A 24,544-nucleotide genomic window follows, 5' to 3' on the forward strand; every position below is an offset into this window, starting at 1 on the left:
GAAGCACCCCGGCTGGGCCCGCTCTTCTTCCCCATCCTCCCCTCCAAGGGCCTGGCTGACCCAGCCACCTGTTTACTTCCTGTGACCAAGAGATAAAGGGGCTCAAGAGGCCCCCAGAGCAGAGGCCCACGGAGTCCTGGCAAGGTAAGGGTGCTACCCCTCCAAGACACCTGCAGAAGCTCCCGGCCCTCTCTGTCCCTGAGCCTGGGGCCTGAATCCCAGCTATCCCTCCCTGCCCTCTCTCCCTCAGATGCTGTGGCTGGCGCTTTTGACCTTCTTCTTGGGGAACTCCATTGCTCGCAGCCCAGGTGAGTCCTGACCCCATGGAACTCCTCCCTTCCCCAGAGACCCCTGGAACCTTGTGTCTAGTTCCAGCTGCTGTGGGGCCCTGGGGTTGGGGGGTGCTCAGCTCAGCCAGCTCCTCCGGCCACTCCGGGAGGGCCTCAGAGCTGCCCCCTGTCACTTCCTCAGCGCCCATCCCTGATCGTGAGCTGGTGGGCATCATCGGCGGCAACAACGCCCCACAGGGGAAGTGGCCGTGGCAGGTCAGCCTGAGAATCTACGCTTACCACTGGGCCTCCTGGGTGCACATCTGCGGGGGGGTCCCTCGTCCACCCGCGGTGGGTGCTGACCGCTGCCCACTGCATTTCCCGGTGAGTCCCCCACGCTGCTGTCCAGCTCTGGGTGGGACATGGCAGGGGAGTCAGGGCTCACGGGAGGACCCAGTCTGGAACTGCCAAGGCCACCCCCGCGGTGGCTACCCCCGGGGGGACCCACCTCCGTGGCTTCTTTTGACCCCAGGAAGGAGGCCGACCCCTCCGCCTACCGCATCCACTCCGGGAACGTGTACCTGTACGGGGGCAGGGCGCTGCTGAACGTGAGCCGTGTCATCGTCCACCCTGACTACGTCTCCGCCGGCCTGGGCGCGGACGTCGCCCTGCTCCAGCTTTCGGACTCTGTGGAAGGCGCTGCTAACGTCAAGCTGGTCAGGCTCTCGTCAGCCCAGCTGGAGGTCATCCCGGAGGACCAGTGCTGGGTGACCGGCTGGGGCTCCATCGGGATGCACGGTGAGTTCGGGGTGGGGGCCGTCATCCCCAGGAACTCCTGGGGGGCGGGTGGTGGCGGTTCCGGGAAGGAAAGAGAAGGGGCCACCGGCGCAGGGGCGGGGTCTCTGGCCTCATCTCCCGCCCACCCCAGCCCTCCCCTCGGGAGGGAGATCTGACCCAGCGGCAGGACGCGCCGCCAGCCCCGGTGACTTCTCTCCCCAGAGCCGCTCTCCCCGCCTTACCGCCTACAGCAGGTGGCAGTGCCGGTGGTGGAGAACAGCGTCTGCGACCAGCTGTACCACAACGCCTCTGAGCACCACCAGCTTGGGAAGATCATCCAGGATGACATGCTGTGTGCTGGCACCGAGGGCCGCGACTCCTGCTACGTGAGTCCCATCCCGGGCCCCGCCCAGCCCCTGCTGCGGGGGTTGGGGGCCGGGGGACCGCTCAGCCCTCCCTCTCCTCCCGCAGGGCAACTCTGGGGGCCCCCTGGTCTGCAAGGTGAAGCGTGTCTGGTACTTGGTGGGCGTGGTCAGCTGGGGCTACGGCTGTGGCCTGTGCAACATCCCTGGGGTCTACGCTCGCGTCCAGACCTACAAGCCGTGGATCACACGGCAGATCCAGAGTGGCCCCTGACCCGGCCTGGGGTCCCACCTTCTCCTGGCACCTGCTGCTTCAGCCCTGGCCCCTGGTCCCGGACTGGGCCCCACCTTCTTGTCTGCCCTTCTCCGTGTCACAGCTTCCCAGACCACCAGCGGATGGAGCAGGGAGATGCTGGGGAGTGGGATGAGAGGCCACTGGGGCGAGGGCGCCTCATCCTGCTGTCTCTGTCCGATTAAAGAGCTTGAGGAATGACCGGAGTGTGGTCAGAGTCTTTGTGGGATGGGCTGACCATGGGCAACGTGGCTTTCCAAGGGAGTATGTCCCCCAGCCCCGATGTACAGAGGGCTGCCCTGGGGCGGTGTCCTTCCAGGCTTGGAAAGGGACAGCGAGGCTCTCAGTGCCGGCTCCACTCCGGGGTCACAGCCTCTAGCTCTGTCCCGCCCCGGAGGTCACCATCTGGTACGGTGGGTGGTCCCAAAAGGGACTGATCTGAGTCCCAGGATTCGGTCTACTCACCCACCCATCCCTCTGTCCGTCCAACTTCTTTCGCAAGGCCTGTTCTCTGAATTAGCCAGTCACAATGCAAACATGACCTGGATGTGACTCGGGTGTCTCTCCCCATCCCGGGAGATGTCTGCTTGTTGGGTGAGAGCCTTCCCTGACCCTCCCAGGGTGCCCTCTCAGGTTGGCTCTGAGTTCCAGACGCTGGGCTCTGCGGGAAGAAATGCCCACTGGCAGCTGGGATCAGGGAGCCAACAGGCTGATGCTCCGGCCCTGGGGAGCAGGGCGCAAGAGGAGGCCAGAACGTGGGTGTGCTTTCCTGGGCTGCCCCGGAGCGGGCCCCACGGCCATGACGGAGAAGTCTCTGGGCACTCACCTTGGCGGGGTGTTGGGAGCCGCGCCAGGGACAAGTCACACCTTCCCCAGCCTTACCCACAGTCCTGAGGAACTAGTGGCCTGAGCCCCATGGGGGTTCACGGCTCTAGGCATCCCGCAGGACTAGAAAGCTTTTCCACACAGGTGAACGGACAAGTGAATTACGAGTGTGTGCCCAGGTGGAAACAGGAGCAGCTGCAGGTCTCCCTCGGTGGGGGAGCGGGCCGTGCGGATGTGTCCACTGACCCCTGTGAGATGAGTCTGAGCCTGGGGTGGTGAGATCAGTCAGCGCCCGGAAACTCCTGGACTCGGGTCGTGGGGATCTGCCAGCCCGCCGTGGGGACACGCCGAGAGGCCGAGGGGCCAATGCAGGACATTCCTGACCGTTGACGACAGGGGAGAGGCTGGGCCCTCGGCAGGCAGCACGACTGGTAGGATCTGGGGTGGTTTTACTTCTTGGCCGTGACCTTCCAGACATCTGCATCTTCTGTTCGGAAGAATAACATGTCTGTAACTGGGAAACAAATTACGATTTTTACCACGAAGACGAGAGAAATTTTCTGGTTGGGTTTTTAAACCACATAAGTGCGAGCTTGAGCCGCCTGGTAAAGCACTCCCGTGCAAAGGCCCTGGGGCTGGGGAAGGCATGGCTGAGCAGCCGTGGAGGGCTGTGGCACCAGTTTGGTGGAGAAAAACACCCCGGAGCTTGGGGTGCCTGGGTGGCTCACTGGCTTAAAGCCTCTACCTTCAGCTCAGGTCATGATTCTAGGGTCCTGGGATCGAGCCCCACATCGGGCTCTCTATTCAACAGGTACCCTGCTTCCCTCTCTCTCTCTGCCTGCCTCTCTGCCTACTTGTGACCTCTGTCTGTCAAATAAATAAATAAAATCTTTAAAAAACAAAACACCCTGGAGCTCGATGGCGGGAGGGCGGGCAGCACTGGGAATGCACTCAAGGCACTGAGCTATGCACTCGCGCTGGTCCAGGAGTGGAATCGACGTTTCCTGCATGAGAACGTGCTCAAACACGCGAAGACCCGCACCGGTGCCTGCATTTATGAGGAGTCCGGTGAGGGGCCGAGGGCACAGTCTGAGCCAGACGGAGGGCCGCCCGCCCAGCGCAGGCCACTCTGTGAAGAGCCAGACCTCCCGGCCCATGGCTGCCCTGCGCCCCCCAGGGCTGGCCCCTCTGCCTTCCACCTCCCCGGATGGACAGCATTTGCGGGAAGCCAGAGGCACATGGGGCGGGGGCAGGAAGGGGAGTGGCTGCCGGAGATAAGATGCGCTCAGGTGTCTCCCACCTTGCCAGAGTCAACAGGGACACAGCTCCCTGGGGCCAGCAGCTCCGGGAACCTCCCAGGCCTTCCCGCTCTGTATTTGTTCTGCACCCGGACTAGGCAGACACTGAAGGTCACTCCGGGCCGGGCTTCTCACCTCAGATCCCACCCCGTTCCCCAAAGCCTGATCCCTGACCCCTGGTGTGGCCTTGCCTTGCTGGGATGGCTGTGTCCCAGAGCCTGGGGCTGGGCCCTGGGGGGCCAGGGAGGGACCAGGCCCTCTTCCCCGAGTGCAGGGCAGGAGACAGAGCTGACAGCAGGACCCTGAGGGGGCCGGCTGGGAGGGACAGCTGTGTGACCACGGTTGTGACACCATTGCCCATCAGTGGGACCCAGCCAGCAGCCACAAGTGGGGAGTCTCCCAGGGAGGAGGCCGGTGGTGTCTGGGACAGTAACTTATCTTCGGGGGGCCCTAGGGTCACTTCCTGGCAGAGGGGAAAGGGCTCTAGCCCGATGGGAGCTACAGCCAGGGCAGGAGGGAGCAGCTCTGTGTCAGGGAGCAGGTCCCAGCCTGGGGCCTGGGTCTCAGTGATGGCACAGACCACGTGGCAGGGACGGCTGACCTTTCTTATCTGTCCCTGGCAGGCAGTGAGGGGGTGGAGAGCTCTCCCAGGAACATCAGGAAGCAAGCAATCACCTTGGCTGGCTGCCAGCACCTGGGGAACCCAGGATCCCTGTGCCCTGGATCCCTCTGCTTGACCCCCACCCCAACGCCCCAGTACCGCCCCCACACCAGCAGCCAGTGGCTTCTGTCCTGCCCTGATGCACCCGGGACCGCCAGGGACAGGGAAGAGATGGGAGACCAAGAGGGAGGGGCTAGGTGTCGCTCCAGGCCAGCGTGACACCATGCCAGAGTCAGGAGCCACCAAGGCTCACGGAGAACCTAGAGTCCCTGGCGGGCCGCGGCCGACATCTGTCCCGGTGAGGAGGGGACTGTGGGGAGCAGGAGGGGCAGGTGTCCCCTCTCCAGCACCCCGTCTGCCTGCGCTCATTCCCAGTGCGGGGGTGGTATGGACCCCCACAAGGGCAGGGTCACCGGATGGGGGCCACCCGGTTTGTCCTCTCTGGAGCCCCCGGTCTTGGCTGTGGGGAGACCTGTGGGGAGGCTGGTCCCGCAGCCCCCCACCCCTGCCCACTGGGCTTCCCGCACCCTCCACCCCTGCCTCTGCCTGCAGATGTGGCTCCTCCCGGTGCTCCTCATGCTCCCGTTCCTGGGAGAAAGGGGTGAGTCCCCAGGCCAGAGCGCCCAACTGCCTGGAACCCGGGCCTCTGACTGGGGGGACCCTGTCCACGCCCCACCCCCCACCCGGGGCCTCCTGCAGCCACACACACCCTCCACGGTCCCTCCTGGGCTCCTTGCTTCCCAGCTCCCCGGGAGACGGGGCGGGGGAGGGGGACACTCGATCCAGACCGTCCTTGGGTCCCCCCACAGCCCGCACCAGCGGGTCTGTGCGCGGGAACCGTCACAGCCGTGTGCCCTGCCGTAACCGTCAGCTCTCAGGGTCCTTTACCTTGGAGCAGCTCCTCCGCGTGGGACTCAGGAGGACATCGAGGCACGGGCTGGGAGACTGAGGCCTCCGAGCTGCCCCCCCACCCCAAGCCGGGCCGGGACCACAGGCAGGACTTTCTGCCAACTCCTGTTATTTATGCTTCAAAATCATAGCTGTGCAAACGCCGTCCAGGGCAGGAAGACGGGAGGTCCGCCTCCTTCTCCAACCCGGTGCCGCCAGCCACCCTCGGGGGCTGCTGACGTCTCGATTACTTACGATTCAGATGAAAAAGTCCGGTTCCCAATCCCAGGGACGCTTCCTTCCCGTGGCCAGGGGCCTGGCCCGCACTGGCCCGCACGCAGAGCAGGCGCACCGCCATAGAGAGTTCCACTGGGCTGTGCTATCTGCGGTTCAGAGAGCTGATCGCGGGGGCTACGGGGTCCGCGCTGGAGGCGGGAGGAGGGCCCAGCTCTCCGCCCCGGACCTGGGTCCTGTTTTCCCAGAGGAGGCCGGCCGGTGACCCCGTCTCTCCACCAGGGAGCGGCTTCAGCCCAGAGGCCCGCATCGTTGGGGGCGCAGCGGTTGTGCCCCGGCAGTGGCCCTGGCAGGTCAGCCTGCGTGACCGGGGCCAGCATGTCTGCGGGGGCAGTCTCATCGGCCACCAGTGGGTGCTCACCGCCGCCCACTGCGTCTCCAGGTGAGTCCGGCCTCCCCACACCGGGTGGCCCGGGCCGTGAGATGCCTGGGGCCGCGCGCGGGGAAGGGGATCGTGGCTGCGGAACGGCACCTGGGCCCAGGTGGTTCGGAGCCCCGCGGCGGGGGCTGGGCGCCTCAGACGCCGGAAACTCCTTTCAAATTAGGAAAGAAAACACACTTTATTTATCTGAAGGTACTTGGAAGTCACGAACTTGTTTCCAATTTTGGGGACTCTGGTTAAAGGCACAGCCTAAGACCGATCATCTGAATCCTTTCTCAGTGCGCAGTTCACACTGCTGAGGGACCCCCCCCTCCACCTGGGAACACTCTGTCCTCCCAAACTGAAGCTCTGTGCCCATTAAGCTCTCAGGCCCCACTCCCCGGCCCAGTACACCCCTCCACTTCCGTCTCCACGGTTCTGATGACCGCAGGGACCTCATCGCAGCCAAATCCTACAGTCCATGTTCTCCAGAGTCTGGCCTGTCGCACGGAGCAGAAGGTCTTCAAGGGTCAACCACATTATGGCAGCGAGTGTCAGAAATTCCCTCCTCCTATTGCTGGACGTTGCCCCACTGTGTGCATGCGCTGCATTTAGTTGATTCATTCCTCCCCATTTCAGCAATTGTGAGTCTCGCGGCCCAGCACGGGGCTGCGAGGAAGCAGAGAACATTCCGGAGCTAGATGCCCCTTCATGATACTTGAAAACAAAAAGCAGAACAAAGCTACTGTAAAGCAATCGAGCACTGAAGTCTATAGAGAGAGACTCCACAATCAAGGTGGGTCCCTCCTGGAGCTAAACTATGGGGTCAGCTTAACCTTAGCAGACATGATAATTAAAACACAACCGGCTGGTCCCAGGTGTCATTTTGGGGTAAATAAGCCTTTGCCATTTCGTGCTGGGGCTGTTCCTGGAATGTCCTCGGGAGATGTCCAGTCCTGGAAATCATGACCGACGGCTACTGGGGGCTTCCTGCCCCAGTGCACAGTCCCAAGCACACTCAGGACAACCTCCGTAGGTAGACACTTTTAGCCCCAGGTTCCAGGATGGAAAACTGAGGCACAGAGAGGTGAGTAATTTGCTTGAGACCGTATCATAAGCAAAAGGCAGTTGCGGGATGTGGACCCCAAGGAAAGGGACACTGGGGTTAGCGGCAGTCCTGCTGGGACAGCTTATCCCTCCGGGGCACAGGCCTCAGGCAGAGAGTGCATGGCTCCCTGAGGACCTGCAGGTTCAGCACAAGCTCCTGCTCTCCGAGCTTCCAAATGGGTCCTCCCCGAGGGAGACACGCTGCCTGCCCACCTGCTGTCCTCAGATGCCAGTGGGGGGCCTGCTGACACGCTCCATGAGTTCTGCAGCCCCCCAAACACAGCTCCCCCTACTTGCACCCCTGCCTGCTCTGTGGGGTCACCACCCCAGCCCCTGCCGAGAACATAGTCTCCCTGCCCACCACTCTGGCTCAGCCCGACCCTGCTCCCCCAGAACCCCGACCCACCATCTTGGCGCTGTGCCCCGGCTGTCCGTCTGGCCCAGAAGAGGACGGCCCTGCCACTGGGAGGGCTCGCCACAGCCCAAGGCTGATCTCCATCACCAGGAGCTGGACTTTACTCGGGAATCTCTCCGGGCCAGACAACACTTCTCGGGAACAAGGGCCCAGAGGGGAGCCCTGTGCTCCTGTGATCCGACTCAGAAGGCCAGGGCAGAGCAGAGGGTCCTTCGGCGCCATGCCCCCACCCCAGCGGAGCTAGCCGGGTGAAGCCGAGCCACCAGCCTCCGCCCTCCAAGCCCACCACATCCTCTCTGCTTCCCACCAGCTCCACGAGCCTGCAGGACCTGAGGGTCCAGCTGGGAGAGGCTGCGCTGTACTCCCGTCCCCGGGGCTCCATCTCCGTGGCTGTTGTCCGCGCCATCCAGCACCCCTTCTTCACCGGGGACGCTCTCCAGGGCGGTGACGTGGCTCTCGTGAAGCTGGCACGCCCCGTGCCTTTCTCCAGCACCATCAGACCCATCGCCCTGGCTCCACCAGGCGCGGACTTCCCTGCAGGCTCCCTCTGCTGGGTGACCGGCTGGGGGGACATCCAGCAGGACGGTGGGTGAGGGGCAAGGGGCTGGGGGCTCGGGGAGCTGGCCCGAGGGGAAGGCACTCCAGGGGCGGAGCGAGTCACCCCGGTCTCCTCTCTGAGCCTCACCTCATGGTAGAGGCTGGCCCAGGCCTCATCCCGCACTACTCAGCCCTGCCTTGGTCCCGCATCCGCCTCCCCACTGGCAGGACAGGAACGTGGGCCCCGGGAACAGACGCCGTGGAGCTGCTGCTCTGGGCTGTCCACAGGGAGCTGGCTGGGGGCTCAGCGGCGCACCACCACGCGGCCCCTGAGAGCGCCTAAGCCGCTGTCCCTGTGTTCCACAGTGGCCCTGCCTGAGCCCCGCAGGCTGCAGGAGGCAGACGTGCGTGTGGTTGGCCTAGACAGCTGTCACAGGCTCTACTACCCAGAGCCCATCACCAAGAACATGCTTTGCGCTGGTGACGTCCAGGGCCAAAAGGGATTCTGTGAGGTCAGTCCCGTCCAACCCGCATTCCTGCCCCTGATGCACCGCAGGCTCTGGGAGGGTCACCGGACCCCCCCCCCCAGGCCTCAGTTTCCCCAAAAGTGCAGCGGGAGTAGGGAGCGGAGCCCTCCCTTTCACAGGGAACCTGTGATGTACCTCCCTCCTCTGTGCTTAGCCAAAGGCTCTGGTCACCTCCCTAACCCTAAGAGACCCTGGGAAGCAGGCTGGATCCTGGACTTGGGGCAGGGGTGGCATCTTCTGATCTAGCTCCCCGAGGCCAGGGACTTTTCTCACCCTAGGTAGAACAGCGTCTGGCTTGGAACCGGACTTGACAGTATTTCTTGTAAGAATGAGTCCAGAGCCATCCTGACAAAAAAAAGCAGAACGCACGGGCTCCAGCTGTCATAGGATGTGAGCAGGTGTGGCAGGGGTGAGAGGGACAGGGGTCCAGGACCAGAGACGCCAGGCGACCTGTAGGGGAGGCAGAGTGCATTGGAAGAAGCAGGAAGGCTTTGGGAGAATAACAACAGCAACCATAAAAAAGCGACTGCATCCCAGCACTGCTTTTACTAGCTGTGCAACCTTCAGCAAAGTGCTTGACCTCTCTGAACCGTTAAAAACAAACAAACAAACAAAAGAGGCAGCTAGAGCTGACACGCAGGCTCCAGGGAGGAACAGCTCCAAGATGGAAACTGGGGGACCACGCCAGCTACCTGGGGCCCCAAGGGGACCTCCCCCTGCCTCCAGCATCCGAACCTCTCCCACGTGCTCCCTGACGTTAGCCTCAGTCTGAGAGCTCCCACCCCTGCTGCGCAGACCAGAGTCCCACTGCCCCTGTTTGTCATTCCTGTTTCCTTCAGGGCGACTCCGGGGGCCCCCTGGTCTGTCAGCTGCGGGACAGGCGCTGGGTGCAGGCAGCGGTGGTGAGCTTCAGCAGGGGCTGTGCTGAGCCCGGACTCCCCCGGGTGTATGCCCGGGTCTCTTCCTACTGGGCCTGGATCCAGCGCCACCTGCTCCCGCCCGGGCACTTTCGCAGGAACTTCCGCAGGGGCTGACCCCTCCCCTCTCACCTGCATTCTTCCACCTGTCTCCCACATGCCCGAGCGCCCCTTCTCCCTTCCGTCCCGCTGGCTTTGCCCCTCGCGCTCAAACACCGCCGCCCGCCCCGCTCGGTGCTCCCGGTCCCCACCCGCCCCCGGAGCCCAAGTCCCGGCTCTAGCGGAGAGAGAGAAGCGGGCGGGAGGCGGGCAGTCTGCCTGGCACCTGCTGAAGGATGGAAGCACGAGGGGGGCGTGGGGGCGGCCCGGGACGGCCACCGCGGGTCCGCGCGGAATAAATGCTTGGCTCCCTGCTCCTCCGGTCACTTCCTTCCAACCGTGGGAGAGCGGCAGGACCGCGCTTGCCCCAGGCAGAGACCGCGCGGGTGCGCTGCACGCGGGGGGCGTGGGCGGGGCCGAGGGGGGGTCGTCGGTGGGGCCGGCGTGGGCGGGGCCGGCCCTCCCAGGAGACGCCCGGGGCTCCCGCCAGGCCGCGGCGGCCGCTAGTCGAACCATTCTTCTCCGGCCTGTCGGCGTCTCTCTCTGCAAGAGTTTTCAGTTTGCGGCTTAAAGCCGGACTCCCCCGGGGCGCGGGACACCCGCCGAGGGAGCACAGAGGCCGGGAGCCCGGGCGCAGCGGGGCAGGGCGGGAAGCCGCTCCCCCCTCGCCGCGGCGCCTGCAGCCCCGGCACCGCCCCCGCTTTCTCCATAGCCCCGCCCCCAGCGCGCGCGCCCCGCCCCGTCCCCGCTGAGCCCCGCCCCCTCTCCGCAACCCGACCTCCCGCCGGCTCTCCGCCGGGGGTTGGAGGGGGGTGATCCCGCCGCGGAGGGACCCCGGCACACAGGCCCCTCCTGACTGGTCTGTGGGGCTGCGCGTCCGCGCCCTCCCATTGGCGGCTGGAAGGGAGGGACTTGGTGGCTGGGGGCCGGCTCTCCCTCTCGCTCAAATAAATAAATAAATATGTATATTTTATTTATTTATTATTATGTTTTTAAAGATTTTATTTATTTATTTGACAGAGATCACAAGTAGGCAGAGAGGCAGGCAGAGGGAGAGGGAGAAGCAGGCTCCCCACTGAGCGGAGAGCCGCATGCGATCCCAGGACTCTGGGATCATGACCTGAGCTGAAGGCAGAGGCTTTAACCCACTGAGCCACCCATGCGCCCCTAAATATGTATATTTTAAACTTCATCTGCTAGAGAGAGAGAGAGAAGGAGACAGCAGACTCCCCGCTGAGCAGGGAGCCCCACTCCAGGACCCGGAGATCAGGACCTGAGCCAAAGGCAGAACCCTCACTGACTGAGCCACCCAGGCGCCCCGACCAAAATCTTTAAAAAAAATTCAAGTGGGGGCGCCTGGGTGGCTCAGTGGGTTAAAGCCTCTGCCTTCAGCTCAGGTCATGATCCCAGGGTCCTGGGATCGAGCCCCGCATCGGGCTCTCTGCTCAGCGGGGAGCCCGCTTCCCTTCCTCTCTCTCTCTGCCTGCCTCTCTGCCTACTTGTGATCTCTCTCTGTGAAATAAAAAAAAAAAAAAAAAAAATCTTTAAAAAAAATTCAAGTGTCCAAATCAATGGGTCAGACAAATGCATAAAATCAAGTAGCCCCCACCACATCAAGTTTAGACACAGTTCCCTCTCTCCCTCTTTGCTCTCCTGTCTCCCGCACCCCCAGCAGAACAGTCCCACAGGGAGGTAGGACAGAGGAGGGGCTGAGGGCAGGCCCCACCTGGTGCTCCTGCGCACCCCGAAGCTGTGGGCTTTTGTCCGCCCTTTGTCTGGCGATGAGTGGCCGGCTCAGGGACACAGACCACAGCACGACCAGGTCAGACCCGAGGTGCCACTGTGGCTTCCTCCTCAGCCAGGCGGGGGTGGGGATCGGTGCCCCCCACCTCCAGGAAGCCGTCCCCGGACTCCCCGTCCCCACACCCGCCCAGGGCTCCCGTGGTCTCTGCCGCACATCAGATGGGCACAGCGCCCAGCTGCTTGGCTCATGGCGGGCCCTTCCTAACGGTCCTCCGTGTGGCCAGGGCCTCATGACTGAACCGCTGAGTGGCCCTGGGAGGGGCTGGACTTGCCTGCACCCGACCTGGGTTTGAGAAGGAAATTCTGAAGACCATCTGTGGAGCCCCTCCATGTCCCTGACACCGTGCCCTTTCTGTCCCCTTTGACAAGAGAGCAAACTGAGGCATAGGGAGGGGTGTTCTGTCCCTGCATGCCTCCCTGCTCTGGTCCCCGGATGCCCTCCTGGGTGGGTGGGCTCTCCTGCTGCCCAGTGGATGTGGCTCATGTGGGCCTGTGCAGTGGCCCCTCAGTCCAGGAGGACCCCTCCTCCTTGTTCCCACCCTCACACTAGCTGCTCAGTTGGCTCAGGCTGTCCTTTGGCCTTGACCTTTCCTTGTCTGAGCTGGGCTTAGCTGTATCTGTGAACAGGAGCTGGGCTGTGTGGGTATGGTTTTCAGGGATATGGGACACCCCAGATGTAGGTTCACCCTCTGCCCTGCTCCCCTCCCCGGCCCCAGGGCTGCTCAGGTCTGCAGCTCTGGGCTTGAAGGACCCTAATCCCGTTTTTCTGCACCTACCCCCACCCCGTCCCCACTGAGCCTCATGGGCTGAGGAAGGCTTGGACGTGCAAAGGCGAAGAAGGCTCCTGACTTGGTCCTAGAACCTCACGTGACATGGAGATCCGTTCTAGAAGGATTAGAGGCAAACTTGTGTGTACACGTGAATGAATAAGAATTAAATCTGCAGTCTATAACACAAACACCTCCAATTTTACAAAGCAGACAAAACAGTGTTTAGCAACTGTGAAAACCAAAGCATAAAGGTGTTCATTTAGTTAAAAATCTCCAAATGCTGAAAAGAAGCCTAGAGCTCTATCTGACAAAGGAAGGGCTGAGCCAGAGGCGACAAGCCACTGACTGGCATAGGGAAGCTCCCAGCTGCCCCAGAAAGGAGACGCACACAACTCTCGAATGGAAAGGGGGCCTCCCCGATGGCAGTGTGGGGGCTGCAGGGGGTTCAGGGGCTGTGGGGTGGGGAGGTGGGCTGGAGGACCCAGTGAGCAGTAGGCTCAGGGAAGAGGGAGGAGGTGGGCGGGTGGACAGACGGGGTGGGGGGCCAGGGTCTATATGTGTGGACTGGTAGGCATCCTAGTCATCCAGAGCCTAGGGAGCCAACCATGCCCCCCTAGGCAGAGGGGTGTGTGTGTGTGGGTGTGAGAGAGAGAGAGAGAGAGTCATCCTCTGCTTGGCTCTATGCCCACCCTTGGGGCCTGGGGACACCCAGATGGGCAACTGGGTGGTGGGGACATGTGCCTGCCGTAGGAGGGCCTTCCTCTGAATCGTCCACTCCCTTGACCCTGGATTGGAGGATGCAAGGCCCCTCCTCTGACCACATCCCAGCCAGGAAGGATAAATGGGCAGGGGAGGGTGGGCTGAGTTCACAGCAGCAGTGGTCGGCCAAGGTAAGCCCCCCACCCAAGACCCCAACATCTGGGTGTCGCTGTGGAACAGAGCAGAGGAGCCCCAGATCCAGAGCATCGAGACCCAGCCCCCTGGGACTTGACCGACCCCCCCTGATTCCGGGGGCGGGGGGCGTCAGGCCATCCGCACGCCATACCCTGCAGACCCCAGCCAGGCCCCCTGCCCCCACCCCACACTGCTCCTTTCAGATGCCGAGTCTGCTGGCACTGGCGCTGCTGATCCTGGGGAGCCTGGTCCACTTGGCCCATGGTGAGTTCTGACCCGGGCCTGCCCTGGCCCTGCCCCTCACTCCGCACGCCCAGCGATGACTGGGTGGATGGTGCAGAGAAGCCCAGGGTCGGGTGGGGCAGGGAAGGGCCCAGGTCAGGCCATGTCCTGTGCTAAAGGCGCTTCTGACCCCAGCTTCAGGCCGGGCGCTGGAGCGAGTGGGCATCGTAGGGGGGAAGGAGGCCCCCGGGAACAGGTGGCCATGGCAGGTGAGCCTGAGACTTCACGAAGGTTACTGGAAGCACATCTGCGGGGGCTCCCTCATCCACCCGCAGTGGGTGCTGACCGCAGCGCACTGCCTGGGACCGTGAGTGACCCCGGGGCCTGGGGGTGCTGGGGCTTCCTGGAGCTCCCCTGGAGCAGCCTGCTTAGGCCCCGGGGGGCCACCTGCTCTCCCCAGGCACGTCACGTACCCTGAAGAAGTCAGGGTCCAGCTGAGGGAGCAGCACCTCTACTATGGGGACACGCTGCTGCCCGTCAGCCGGGTCATCGCGCACCCCTCCTTCTACATTACTGAGAACGGGGCCGACATCGGCCTGCTGGAGCTCGAGGACCCGGTCAACATCTCCCACCACGGGCAGCTGGCCACCCTGCCCCCGGCCTCAGAGACCTTCCCTACGGGGACGCCGTGCTGGGTGACAGGCTGGGGGAACGTGAAAAGTGGAAGTGAGTGTCAGGGGCAGCTGGAGGGCTAGGGTGAGCAGGGGCGGGTCGCGACCCTGACCCAGCCTCTGGGACCCCTGCTGGGGGGGCTCAGGGCCACGGTGGCTTTGCCCTCCTGACGTTGCACGCTCGCCTCTCCCTCCAGCGCCCCTCCCGCCGCCGTTCCCCTTGAAGCAGGTGAAGGTGCCCATCGTGGAAAATGGCATTTGTGACGCACAGTACCACCTTGGCCTCAACACTGGGGACAACACACAGATCGTCCGTGAGGACATGCTGTGCGCGGGGGGCCACAAGAGGGACTCGTGCCAGGTGGGCCCTCACGTCCTCCCCAGCCCCCACCCCCCCACTCCCCAAGCCCCCACTCCCCGTCCCCCCCAGGGCGACTCCTGCCAGGTGGGTCCTCACGTCCTCTCCCAGCCCCCAGTCCCCTGCCTCGCGAGGCTCCACTGACCCGTCCCCTCCCCAGGGCGACTCCGGAGGGCCCCTGGTCTGCAAGGTGAGGGGCACCTGGCTGCAGGCGGGCGTGGTCAGCTGGGGCGAGGGCTGCGGTCAACCCAACCGGCCCGGCGTCTACACCCGGGTCACCTACTACTTGGACTGGATCCACCAGTATGTCCCCAAAGAGCCCTGAGCCCAGGCCCCGGAGCTGCCACCTGGACAGGCACAGAAGCCAGCCCGCTGCTGTCCCACAGCAGTGCCCAGGCGGCATCCTTCCGCCCACCTTCCCCATGCCCTGTGGGGAGCCCTTGGTGGGCGCAAATCCTCATTAAAGTGGATGGAAGCAGACGTGGTTGTTGGTTGTCGCTGCGGTATGAGTTGCGCGGGTCACTGAGGGAGAGGCAGGGGTCCAGGGCACAGCCGGGTGTTCCTGCTGTCAGCGTGGGGCCTGAGCACGGGGGATGGGGGTTGCTGCGAGATGCCCCCTGCCCAGCCCCTTGGACAAGGGTCCATTCTCAGCTCACGGTTTTGTCTCTTGGGGAATGACATCGCCCATTCGGAATGGGGAGAGCAAGGCAGACTCTGAGAAGATGTTTGTGGGGACACCCAGGCACTGCGAGGGGGTCGAGTGGGCACCGCCCCCGTGCCCTGTCCCCGATTCCCCGCACACTGTCATGTCTCACGGCTGCGCCCACTCCTGTCCCGGGCGGCCGTCCAGGCTGCTGCAAGGTGCAGGTTGTCCGCACTGGGGGGGGGGGTCTCGGGACCATGTGGCTGTGGCCGTTGTTGCGCGCACCCCCCGGTGATGGTGGCATGTGCGGCCGGGGGGCTGCTGAGGTCTGGGGCCTGCACGTCGTCCTCCCCTCTCTAGATGGGGCCATGGGCTCTGGCACGCTGCCCCCCTCGCCCCCCACAGGGGAGGGGAGTGTGCCCATTCCTCCCCACCCTGCCGCCCTCTTTGCTGGACTGGGTGGTGGTCTCGTTCCATTTTTAGTTGGTGTTTTCTAGAGTTTGGATGAGCGCAGTCCTTTCAGCAGGAGGCGGCCGCACCCTGGGTGGGGGAGGGGAACGGCTGTCCACCACACCGCAGCACCACAGCCCGGGGGCCCTTCCTGAGCCCCCTCCCCTGCACACAGGCACCTGGCCTGGGGGTGTTCCAGCATGACCCTGGCCGTGGCCAGGTCGCCACTGATGCCCACACGAGGTGCGTGTTCTAGGTTGGGCTGCTTTGCACTCGGGCTTACGGGGCCCCTCACCCTGTGGTCTGGGCCCCGGGAGCCAGGACGTGGACTCCCGCTGCCCGCCGGGCCCCCCAGGAAGGGCTGGTCGCTGGTGCAAACTGTTCCTGTCCTCCGCCGATGGAGGAACTCATTCGTTTTCGGGTCCTCTAAAGTGGGGGGCTAACGTCCGCCTTTGGGGGTGCGTGTTCCCTTGGCCCCTGCTTTCCTGTGTAGACGCGGTCGTGCGCATGAACATACGGAGCGCTGAATCAACGGCTTGTTTTCGGGAGTTTTCTGGGCTCTTCAGGCCAGAAAGAACTTTCTAGATCCAACATTCACCTCTCTCCTTCCAGTTGTCGGACGCGAAGATGCACATTTAACCTTGGAGTCTCCAGAAATGACCTCTGTGACCTCTGGTCACAGCAAGGCAGGGGGCCTGGTCTTGGCACACAGAGCCTGGCGCGCACAGGGCCCTCGCTCTGCTGGAGCCACCGTGACAGACGAGGTCCTTGGCCCGGACTTATCACCGCGGTTGCGTGTCCACTCTAAGACCATGAAAGGAAGGAAGAACCCAGAGATCACTCCTCCCCCCGCCATCTCACCCCTCAGGGTCCCCTCCCTCGATTGTCAGCCTCACATACGTACACTCAAACCTTTTTTAAAAAAAGATTTATTGGAGAGAGAGAGAGGGAGAGAGAAGGAGCAGGGGTAGGGGCAGAGCGAGAGGCTCTGGAGCAGCCTGCCCCGAGTGCGGACCTCCATCTCACGACCCTGAGATCCCAACCTGAACCGAAACCGGTCGGGGGCCCGACTGCACCCCCCAGGTACCCCCACACTTAAGCTTTCTTAAGAGCAGGTTGTGGGGAGAGAGACCGAGGCATGAGATCCAGAAGGGATGGACCCAGAAGCCCCTGGATTCCTTGAGATGGGGGTGAGGGTCCCAACCTGGGGAGTGGGGAGGGGGCCTCGGACCCCTGGCTTCCGGATCTGGTCCAGGGAGCTGAGGAGGGCAGCCTGTCAAGCAGGGGCGAGTGAGAGACCTTCTACTGGGGAAGTCAGGCCACCCTTGCAGGGCAGGCTGAGCCCGAGGGGGTCGGCCCTCCCACCACCACCAGGCGACAGGAGACCCCACTGGGCTGGGAGGGCATCCCCGGGCCAGGGGAGGGGGGCACCTCGGGACAGGACAGCCCCCAGGAGCTGAGTGAGGGGGTGCCGGTAGGGAGAAGGGTCCCCACTAGGGGAAGCAAACTGAGCCAGGACAGCGAGGGCCCTGAAGTCCTGCCTGTGGGGACCCGGGGATGACTCTGGGGGCTCAGGGGTCCTGGGCTGGGCTCCTCCAGACCTACCCTGCTCCCCAACACTGGGTGCCGTCAGGGAGGCCTGGGCCGAAAAGCTGCCACCCCAACCAGGCTGGCAGGAGCAGGTGCCCCCTCTCCCGAGGCCCATTGCCCGGGTGGGGGGCCGTCGGGCTCAGCATAGGCCCCACACACAGAGGTGACGCCACTGTTGTCCTTCATCATCAGGACAAACGCTGAACATACCTTCTGAGCTTCAGCTCCCCACCAGAGGGAGACAAGCATGTGCCCCGAGAACCCACACCCCGAGAAGTCGTCAGGCAACCACCCCATGCCTTAGTTTCCCGGCCTCTCAGAGGGAACCTCTCAGAGGGGACCTCGGACTTAGAGGGTCTCATAGGGACCCTCCCACCTGGCCTGTGACCTGCAGCTGGGGAGGGAGCCGGGGCCGGGTGCAGGCAAGTCCGGGCCCTCCCAGGGCCGCTTAGCAGTTCAGTCATGAGGCCCTGGCCACACGGAGGACCGTTAGGAAGGGCCCGCCATGAGCCAAGCAGCTGGGCGCTGTGCCCATCTGATGTGCGGCAGAGACCACGGGAGCCCTGGGCGGGTGTGGGGACGGGGAGTCTGGGGACGGCTTCCTGGAGGTGGGGGGCACCGATCCCCACCCCCGCCTGGCTGAGGAGGAAGCCACAGTGGCACCTCGGGTCTGACCTGGTCGTGCTGTGGTCTGTGTCCCTGAGCCGGCCACTCGCCAGACAAAGGGCGGACAAAAGCCCACAGCTTCGAGGTGCGCAGGAGCAGGTGGGGCCTGCCCCTTGGCCCCTCCTCTGTCCCTCCCCCACACCACAGGTATATGGTGCTCCCTCTACTCCCCGCCCTAGGCCGACGCATGTAGGGCTCAGGTAGCCCCTGACCCTGCAGGACCCAGCCATCGTGAACCTGAGGCATAGTGAACCCCTGCCCAGCTGGTACCTGATGGAGGACCCTGTGAGTGGGGGACCCTGGGGGGGAGGGCAAGGGCTTCTGCCAATTCTGTGGGCCTCTGGCTGGGGTCACTTTTCCAGCAATCGTGGAGCTGAGCCCCTCAGCTGGACACCCTGGCCCCAGGAAAGCTGTGGTTGAGAGAGATTGGGATGAACCTGGGGGTTGAGACGAGAGAGAGTCCCTTGGTGTCTGCCCTGCCCATTGGGGTCAGAGTGTAGGACTCTGGCCTCAGCCAGGTGGGGCCTCCTGCCACCCAGACCCGCCCCCCCCCCCCCCCCGAGGTGGCTGTGGTGGGCCATGGCCGGGTTCCTGCTTTGCTGCGTGGTAGGAAGGGCCTGGAGCCCACCCTGGAGCCAGCCAGCATGGTCACAGCCTCGCCAGCAGGGATCCCAAGTCCTACCCTGTCTGGGCCATCGGTACCCACTCTCATGCCTCCCACGAGCCCTGGGTCCTGAGAGGCCAGTAGGGCACCAGGCCCATGAAAGGTCAGGGCCAGAGCCTGGAAGGAGAGGCCAGCGCCCTGCAGAGCCTCAGCGGCTCTCCCCAAGGGCCCCCCGCTCTGCCCTCAGCACCCCTCCATGCCTGGAGCCTGGCAAAAACTTGCCCCGAACTTTCCCCAGCATGTGAGTGGTAACCCGTGAACTTGGCTCCTACTGGGAGCCTGACTCCTCCCTCAGCCACCAGAGGGGACAGGCTGAGCCTCTCGGGGACCCCGTGGCTGGTGGCACAGCCGGCCGCAGCCCCGCATCCCCCAGCCCTGCTCTCGGCAAGGTGACGGCTCACCACGCTCCCATGCAGTGGTGGGGTCCCACCAGCGGTGATACACTGTGTTTCTTAAATAAGTTAATATTTATTCCGTTTGGCTTTGCCTCCCACCCCCGCTTCTGTCCCCTTAAGAAGCCAAATGTCCCGCATCATATTATTGCAACGTTTAACCTGAATTTATGAAAGAAAGGGCCACGAGACACAGGGGGTCGGCAGACACCTCAGCCCGGGCCCAGGTGGGGCCGCCGGCCATGCAGGGACCCCACTGCCCCACAACGTGGGCGTTTCTGGAACACCCGAGGGCAGAACCGTGGGGCGTCAGAGACGGTGACAAGGAGTGGGGACAGACAAGTGAGAACTCAGACTGAGTGACAGTGAGCGTGGCTGTGGCGGCCCCGGGGACCAAGCTGCCACCCAGGAGGGCACAGGCGGCCCCAAGCACGTGTTCCCTAGAAAAGTAAGTGGGTGTGAGAACGGGGCGCACCCGGGCAGCCTCGGACCGCCTCCTCCCAGTCGTTTCCCCATCTCTGTCGCGGGGCACAGCAGTTGTCGGCGCCGGCACGGCCTCAGACCACGGTGGCCAAACAGAAAAACCCACCGGTTGGAGTTGGCAGGCTGAGGGGCAACCCCCCCGCCGCGCTCTGCTCCACCCAGACCTGGCATCCGCCTCCCTCCCTGGGCGGACGGCCTCGCAGGCCTCTCTGCTGCAGCAGGCCCTGCGCTGGGGACCACACACAGCCCCGCCCAGGGCTGCCACCCCGCCGGGTGCACACCGGCCCCGCTGCTCAGACCTGTGTGGCACCATGCCCTGAGCTACACGGGCCTGTCTACGCTGTCTCCGGGCGTGGGGGTGGCTGGGGGAGACCCTGCTTTCTTTGGGGGACTCTGGAGGACTTTGAGGTACAACCCCCATTCCTTCTCTGGGGGGTCGCTGGAGGACACAGGAAGCTCTGTTTTGTGGGGTTCAGGAGGCACCGTGGCCCCTGAGAAGGAAGCCCTGGGTTCTGGGGCCACATTGTGGCCACCGTCCAAAAACGGGCCTCCGCCAGGGCCCCCCGCGTCCAGCGGCTCGAAGGCGAAGTTGGGGACGGTCAGGTGTTCCGCGCGGCAGGCGGCCTGAGCCCGCCGCTCCCCCTTGGCTCCAGGGTCCACCCCCGCCCCCTCCACGGGCTCCAGGGAGTCCCTGTGCGGCACGACCTCACAGGACGGGGTTCGCCGCCGCAGAGTGGTGCTGCTGCCCTCAGCTGGGGGGGGCCGGGCCGTGCCCTCGTCCTCCACAGGGGGGTCCACGGAGATGCAGGGGGGGCTCATCTTCTTCTTCCTGCGTGCCCCCAAGGCTGGCTCGGCCTCCGGCGACCGAGCCTTCACCTCCCGAGCCTCCAGGGGCCCATCCCCGCCCCCCTGCTCCCCGGAGGCCCGCCTGTGCTCATCTGCCTGGCCCGGCTGTTCCAGGAAGCCCTGGGTGTCCATGCCGTAGAGCCCGCACAGGTCCGGGTCTCTGCCTCCCCCTCCGCGGGCAGTGGGTGAGGCTGAGGGGCTCCGGGCCGAGCTGGTAATGTGGCTGACCTCCTCGTCAGCAGGATCTGGGGTCTCGGCCTCGTCCCCTCCTGGGGCCGGTGGCCTGCTGGAGACGCAGCGCTGTCCAAATGTGTGTTTGCGGGTGCGGATGCTGCTGGGCCACGGGGACCGGGGTGGGGACCGTAGGGAGGACCCCAGGGATGCCTGCCTCACGGGGGTCTTCCTGCCAGGCTCCCCCCAGCCCGGGCCACTGTCCCTGGGGCTGTCAATGTGTCCTTCCTGTGAGTCCATGTGCATGGCCTCCTGCAAGGAAAGACCCGGGATCGGATGCGGAAGGCCGGGCAGGACCCAGCCAGCAGCCAGAAACGCAGTAGCTGTGCTCCCCAGAGAAGCCCCAGACTGGGCTTATGAGCCCCAGATGAGGAATCAGAGATCAGCCCTGATATGTGGCCGAGAGCCACTGTGGAGCGGGGGGAAGGGGAGGGACGACACTCTGGGTCCAGCCCTGCCTCCGCCAAACACAGGGCTCGGAACCAGGCTGTGTGCAGATGCTCTCCACGGGCGCTGGTCATGTTGGCGGGACCCTGAGGATGGGGGGCTGCGGGGCTGAGCCCCTGTGGGCGGAGCCTCACCCTTCCCAACACCACCCCGAGAACAGGGGTTGTGGGGAGGGAGAAGCTCTGAGGCTGTGGGGCTGGAGTGGTCTATGGGTACAGGTGAGGCTTGGGGGTGCTGCCAGGTCCTGAGGCCGCTGTCCAAGCAGATGGAGTCCCCAGGGCCCTGCACTCTGCCTCGGGTTCCAGGGACGCACTCTTGCTCTCTTCTCTGGGGTCCCCGTCCCTCACCCTTTGGATGGAGGAGCCACAGCAGAACCCCCAGGTCTGGGCCGCGGACCTGGGGCAGCTTCTCCTACCTGTCTGTAGAGCAGCCGGCTGAGGCTGGGGGAGCGGGCTGCACCCCGCGGGGAAAGGGCGTGGAGCGTGTCGCTGTCCCGGGCTGGGGAGAGTGCGGCCATCGAGGGAACCTGGAGAGAGCTGCAGGGCTCCCCGGGCGGGGGGTGCGCGGAGGTCGCCAGGCCTGGGGCAGGAAAGCGAGCGCTCTGCAGCGGCCAGCACCCTGCCGGGGCCCGTCCCACCTGTCCCGCCTGTGTCCCTGGACCGCCTGCAGGGGCCGTACCAGCGGTGTCCGCTTCCCGTGGCGCGCGGGGGTGTGGGGCCGAGGCGGGTGCCACGGGCCGGAACATGTAGCTGTCATTGGGCAGGGACAGCACCCTGGACACGGACACCTTGCGCACCACCAGGAGGCCGGGGGCGTCCGGGTTGTGCGGGGCCGCAGGCGGGGGCCCGGCGGGGGGCCCCGGGGCCTCCTCCAGGTCCGGCTCCGCGTCCAGCTCTGCGTCTTCGCGGGCCTCCTTGTTGCTCTCCTCCAGGTGCTTCATGAGCACGGCCACCACCACGTTGACCAGCACGAACTGGGCCACCAGCACGAAAGTGACGAAGTAGATGGGGGAGATGGCGGGCAGGTAGCTGAGGCAGTGCTTGTCCTCGCGGGCGCACTCCCGCAGCGTGTCCTGAGGGCGGGCCGGTGGCTCAGGGACTGGGAGGGGCACCCTGCCTCCTGGCCCGCAGCCCCCGAGGGGCACCTTCCCCGGGGGGGGCACCGCCGGGCCCACGCCGGTACCTTCATGATGCCGTTCCAGTTGTCCCCGGTGGACACGCGGAACAGTGTGAGGAAGGCCATGCCGAAGTTGGAAAAGGTGGCGTGCCGGCTCAGGCCCTCACACGGGTTGTCCTCGCTGCACTCTATGGGGAGACCCTCGCCCCGTTAGCCCACCGGCACGGCAGGGGCAGGGCATACCAGGCCCCTGGGGACTATGCTGACCCACTGTGGGCCCCGCCCTCCCCTGGGGAAAAAATACTCTTCTCTGAGGATAAAGGGCCCAGGTGGGTGGGCACGGGGCTCTATGGGGGCTGCGTCCTTCCACAGCGGGGATGGAGGTGGGGGGACAGGACTGCTCCCCTCGAAGCAGTGGAGGCTGCCTCTGGGCCTGGAGTCTCAGACCTGGGGCTTTCCCGACGGACATGGTCCCTGTGGGTCCACAGGCCAAGCTGTCTGGGGCAGCTGGGCATGGCTCAGCCCCAGCAGAGGGCTCCCATGCTCCCTAGCCTGCCTGCGGGGTCAGCACAGTCTTGGGCCTCAGCAGCGGGACTGGGGAGAGGGAGGCACCGTGAATGACGGGCCAGGCCCCGAGTCGTCAGGGCTGGGATCTGGAGCACCAGGTGCCCTGGGCAGACCTGAACTGGGACGAACAGGTCAGTCACCTTGTGGACAAGCCTCCCGGGGGGGGGGTGGTGTGTGTGTGTTCAGCTAAACCAGGTGCCCAGGAGATCCCGCAGAAGCTCTGCGGTCACAGGAAGCCCTGCCAGATCCCCGCCCGGAGCCTCGGGCCTGGGGAACAAGGGAGGACAGGAGCAGTGTCTGTACCCCACAGAGAACACGAAGTTCAGGAAGACTCGAGCACACGTTCGTGGCTGCACAGGGCGTGTGCGTGTCCACGTGTGCACGCGTGGAGATGCTCCCGTGTGGGTCTGCCCGGCCGGCATCCAGGGTCCCCCGCTGCGGGCGGGGCTGTGCACTCACCGAGCCTCCCGAACAGCTCCACCCCCAGGGCAGCATAGATAAAAAACAGGAGCATGAAAAGTAGGCCGAGGTTCCCTACCTACACGGGGAAAGAAGCAGAATGAAGTCAGGGGCCGCCCCAGCCCCTCCCCCCCGCTGGGCACCTGGCGCCCCGCCTCGCTGGCCTCCCCTGCGTCCCAGCCAGGCTCCCCAACACGACCTCGGGGCTTTGCTCTGACCCATGTGTCCCCGCACCCGAGCTTTGCAATCCTCGTCTCATCCCGCCTGATGCCTAAAGCCTCCCCCGCAGCACCCCCACCTCGGTGCCTGCTCTCCTCACACCTACCCTGCACCTTGAGCCACAGACCCCACTGCCCACAGCTCCTCTGCTGTTCGGACCCCACCGGCAGACCCCGCACAGGGCCTGCCTCCATCCTAGGGGGCCCCACGGGGGTCAGCCGTGCAGATGGAGGGGGCCCCGACCCCTGTCCCCTGCCTGCTCGTGGGTCTTGCCAGCCCGTCCTCCCCCTGGCTCGGCAGGGCACCCCATGACTCCTCCTGTCGCTCCCACAGACATGGGCTGAGGGGCTGCTGAGGGCGTGGCTGGGGCCCACTGAAGGGGGGAAGCGGTGAGGTGCCGTGAGGGTGAGTGAGCGGCCAGACAGGGGGACAGCCGGCACGGCTGCATGGACAGACAGGAGGACACAGAGTGGCTGAAGGGCCGGAGGGCTGGCAGAGGGACTGGGCACAGCATAGAGAACCCGAGTCTCCTTCAGCTGAAGAGGCTGCAGAGCATCGGGGCCGGCACCGTTAGAGCACCAAGGGAGGACCCGGGGCCGGGGCGGGAGAGGAGCGGGGCCGGAGAGGAGCGGGACCAGCGGCCAACACGTGGTCCCCGAAGTCCGATGAGCGCATCGGGACCACGTCCCCTGCCCGTTGCATCCAGAGCTGGGCTGGGGGCACTAGTTTCTGGTCTTTCCCAACAAGCTGAGGCCCGGAGGGCGCCGGCCCCCATGCCCGCACAGCTGAGCTGTGCCTGCGAGCCGGAGGACGTGAGCGCCACCGAGCTTGGCCCACCACCCGCGGCTTGTGCTCCTGGGGGCGTCTAACACGCGCCCTTGGGCAGGGACAGCGGCCCGGCCTGCACCACGGACCTACCTGGGGTAGGGCTTGAACCACCGTGTCCAGGAGCGCCCGCATGCCGGTGGCCATCTTCAGCAGCTTCAGCACTACAGCCGGGAGCCGAGCATCAGGAGGGGGCGTGCGGCCTGGGCCGGGCGGACCCTCCCTTGCTAGGGGTGAGACCAGGGCCCACCCCCGTCCCTTAAACTCCCCGACGCCACACATTCCCTGGGCAGAGGCTGCAGGGTGAGTGGAGGAAGGACACTGGGCTGGGGCTGGGGAGCCCGGCAGCAGGGCCACCCCCCGCCCCCGCCAGCCTCGGGGCACTGGGAAGAGCCGGCGGGCCGCCTACCGCGGGCGATGCGGAGCACACGCATGATGCGGATAATGGTGGGGTTGATGGGCAGCGCGGCGCTCATCTCGATCTCCTCCAGCGCGATGCCCATGATGGACAGCAGCACGATGGCCAGGTCCAGCTGGTTCCACCTGCGCCGGGGGTGGGGTGGGCTGAGCACCGCCTCCCTCTTGCACCCCCCGCCCAG

At 64.9% G+C, this 24,544-nt stretch overlaps 4 protein-coding genes across 5 annotated transcripts in view; 3 read left to right on the plus strand and 1 right to left on the minus strand.

Annotated features, from left to right (window-relative positions):
• Positions 1–250: 250 nt before the first annotated feature.
• Positions 251–1,682, plus strand: LOC111156252 (serine protease 29-like). The gene is given in 6 exon segments (XM_022517010.1): positions 251–308; positions 472–596; positions 598–653; positions 802–1,067; positions 1,269–1,432; positions 1,518–1,682. Coding segments are annotated over 6 exon segments (834 nt in total).
• Positions 1,683–4,623: 2,941 nt separating this feature from the next.
• Positions 4,624–9,647, plus strand: LOC111156288 (serine protease 33-like). The gene is made up of 6 exons (XM_022517065.1): positions 4,624–4,782; positions 5,037–5,085; positions 5,889–6,048; positions 7,860–8,134; positions 8,453–8,598; positions 9,453–9,647. The coding sequence occupies exons 1-6, from the start codon at positions 4,624–4,626 to the stop codon at positions 9,645–9,647; spliced, it is 984 nt and encodes a 327-aa protein (XP_022372773.1).
• A 3,652-nt stretch (positions 9,648–13,299) lies between these two features.
• On the plus strand, positions 13,300–14,672 carry LOC111156014 (tryptase-like). 2 transcript variants are annotated; one of them, XM_022516543.1, is made up of 5 exons: positions 13,300–13,360; positions 13,514–13,685; positions 13,779–14,044; positions 14,187–14,350; positions 14,508–14,672. In XM_022516543.1, exons 1-5 carry the CDS (start codon positions 13,300–13,302, stop codon positions 14,670–14,672), a joined length of 828 nt encoding a protein of 275 aa, XP_022372251.1. The 2 variants fall into 2 exon arrangements, with proteins under 2 accessions (XP_022372251.1, XP_022372252.1); XM_022516544.1 differs by having other exon boundaries at positions 13,300–13,344; positions 13,498–13,685.
• A 4,884-nt stretch (positions 14,673–19,556) lies between these two features.
• Positions 19,557–24,544, minus strand: part of LOC111156013 (calcium voltage-gated channel subunit alpha1 H) — a 55,056-nt gene continuing 50,068 nt past the window's right edge. Inside the window, exons 29-35 of the mRNA XM_022516542.1 lie at positions 24,355–24,488; positions 24,039–24,109; positions 22,902–22,980; positions 21,942–22,063; positions 21,438–21,831; positions 21,175–21,338; positions 19,557–20,564 (exon numbers count right to left, since the gene is read on the minus strand). Coding sequence (XP_022372250.1) covers positions 19,557–20,564; positions 21,175–21,338; positions 21,438–21,831; positions 21,942–22,063; positions 22,902–22,980; positions 24,039–24,109; positions 24,355–24,488 — 1,972 coding nt within the window. The remainder of the gene's footprint in view (positions 20,565–21,174; positions 21,339–21,437; positions 21,832–21,941; positions 22,064–22,901; positions 22,981–24,038; positions 24,110–24,354; positions 24,489–24,544) is intronic.

Source organism: Enhydra lutris, unplaced genomic scaffold (genome assembly GCF_002288905.1).
Source record: "Enhydra lutris kenyoni isolate GAN:26980312 unplaced genomic scaffold, ASM228890v2 scaffoldscaffold45, whole genome shotgun sequence".
In the NCBI taxonomy this organism is placed as follows: Eukaryota; Metazoa; Chordata; class Mammalia; order Carnivora; family Mustelidae; genus Enhydra; species Enhydra lutris.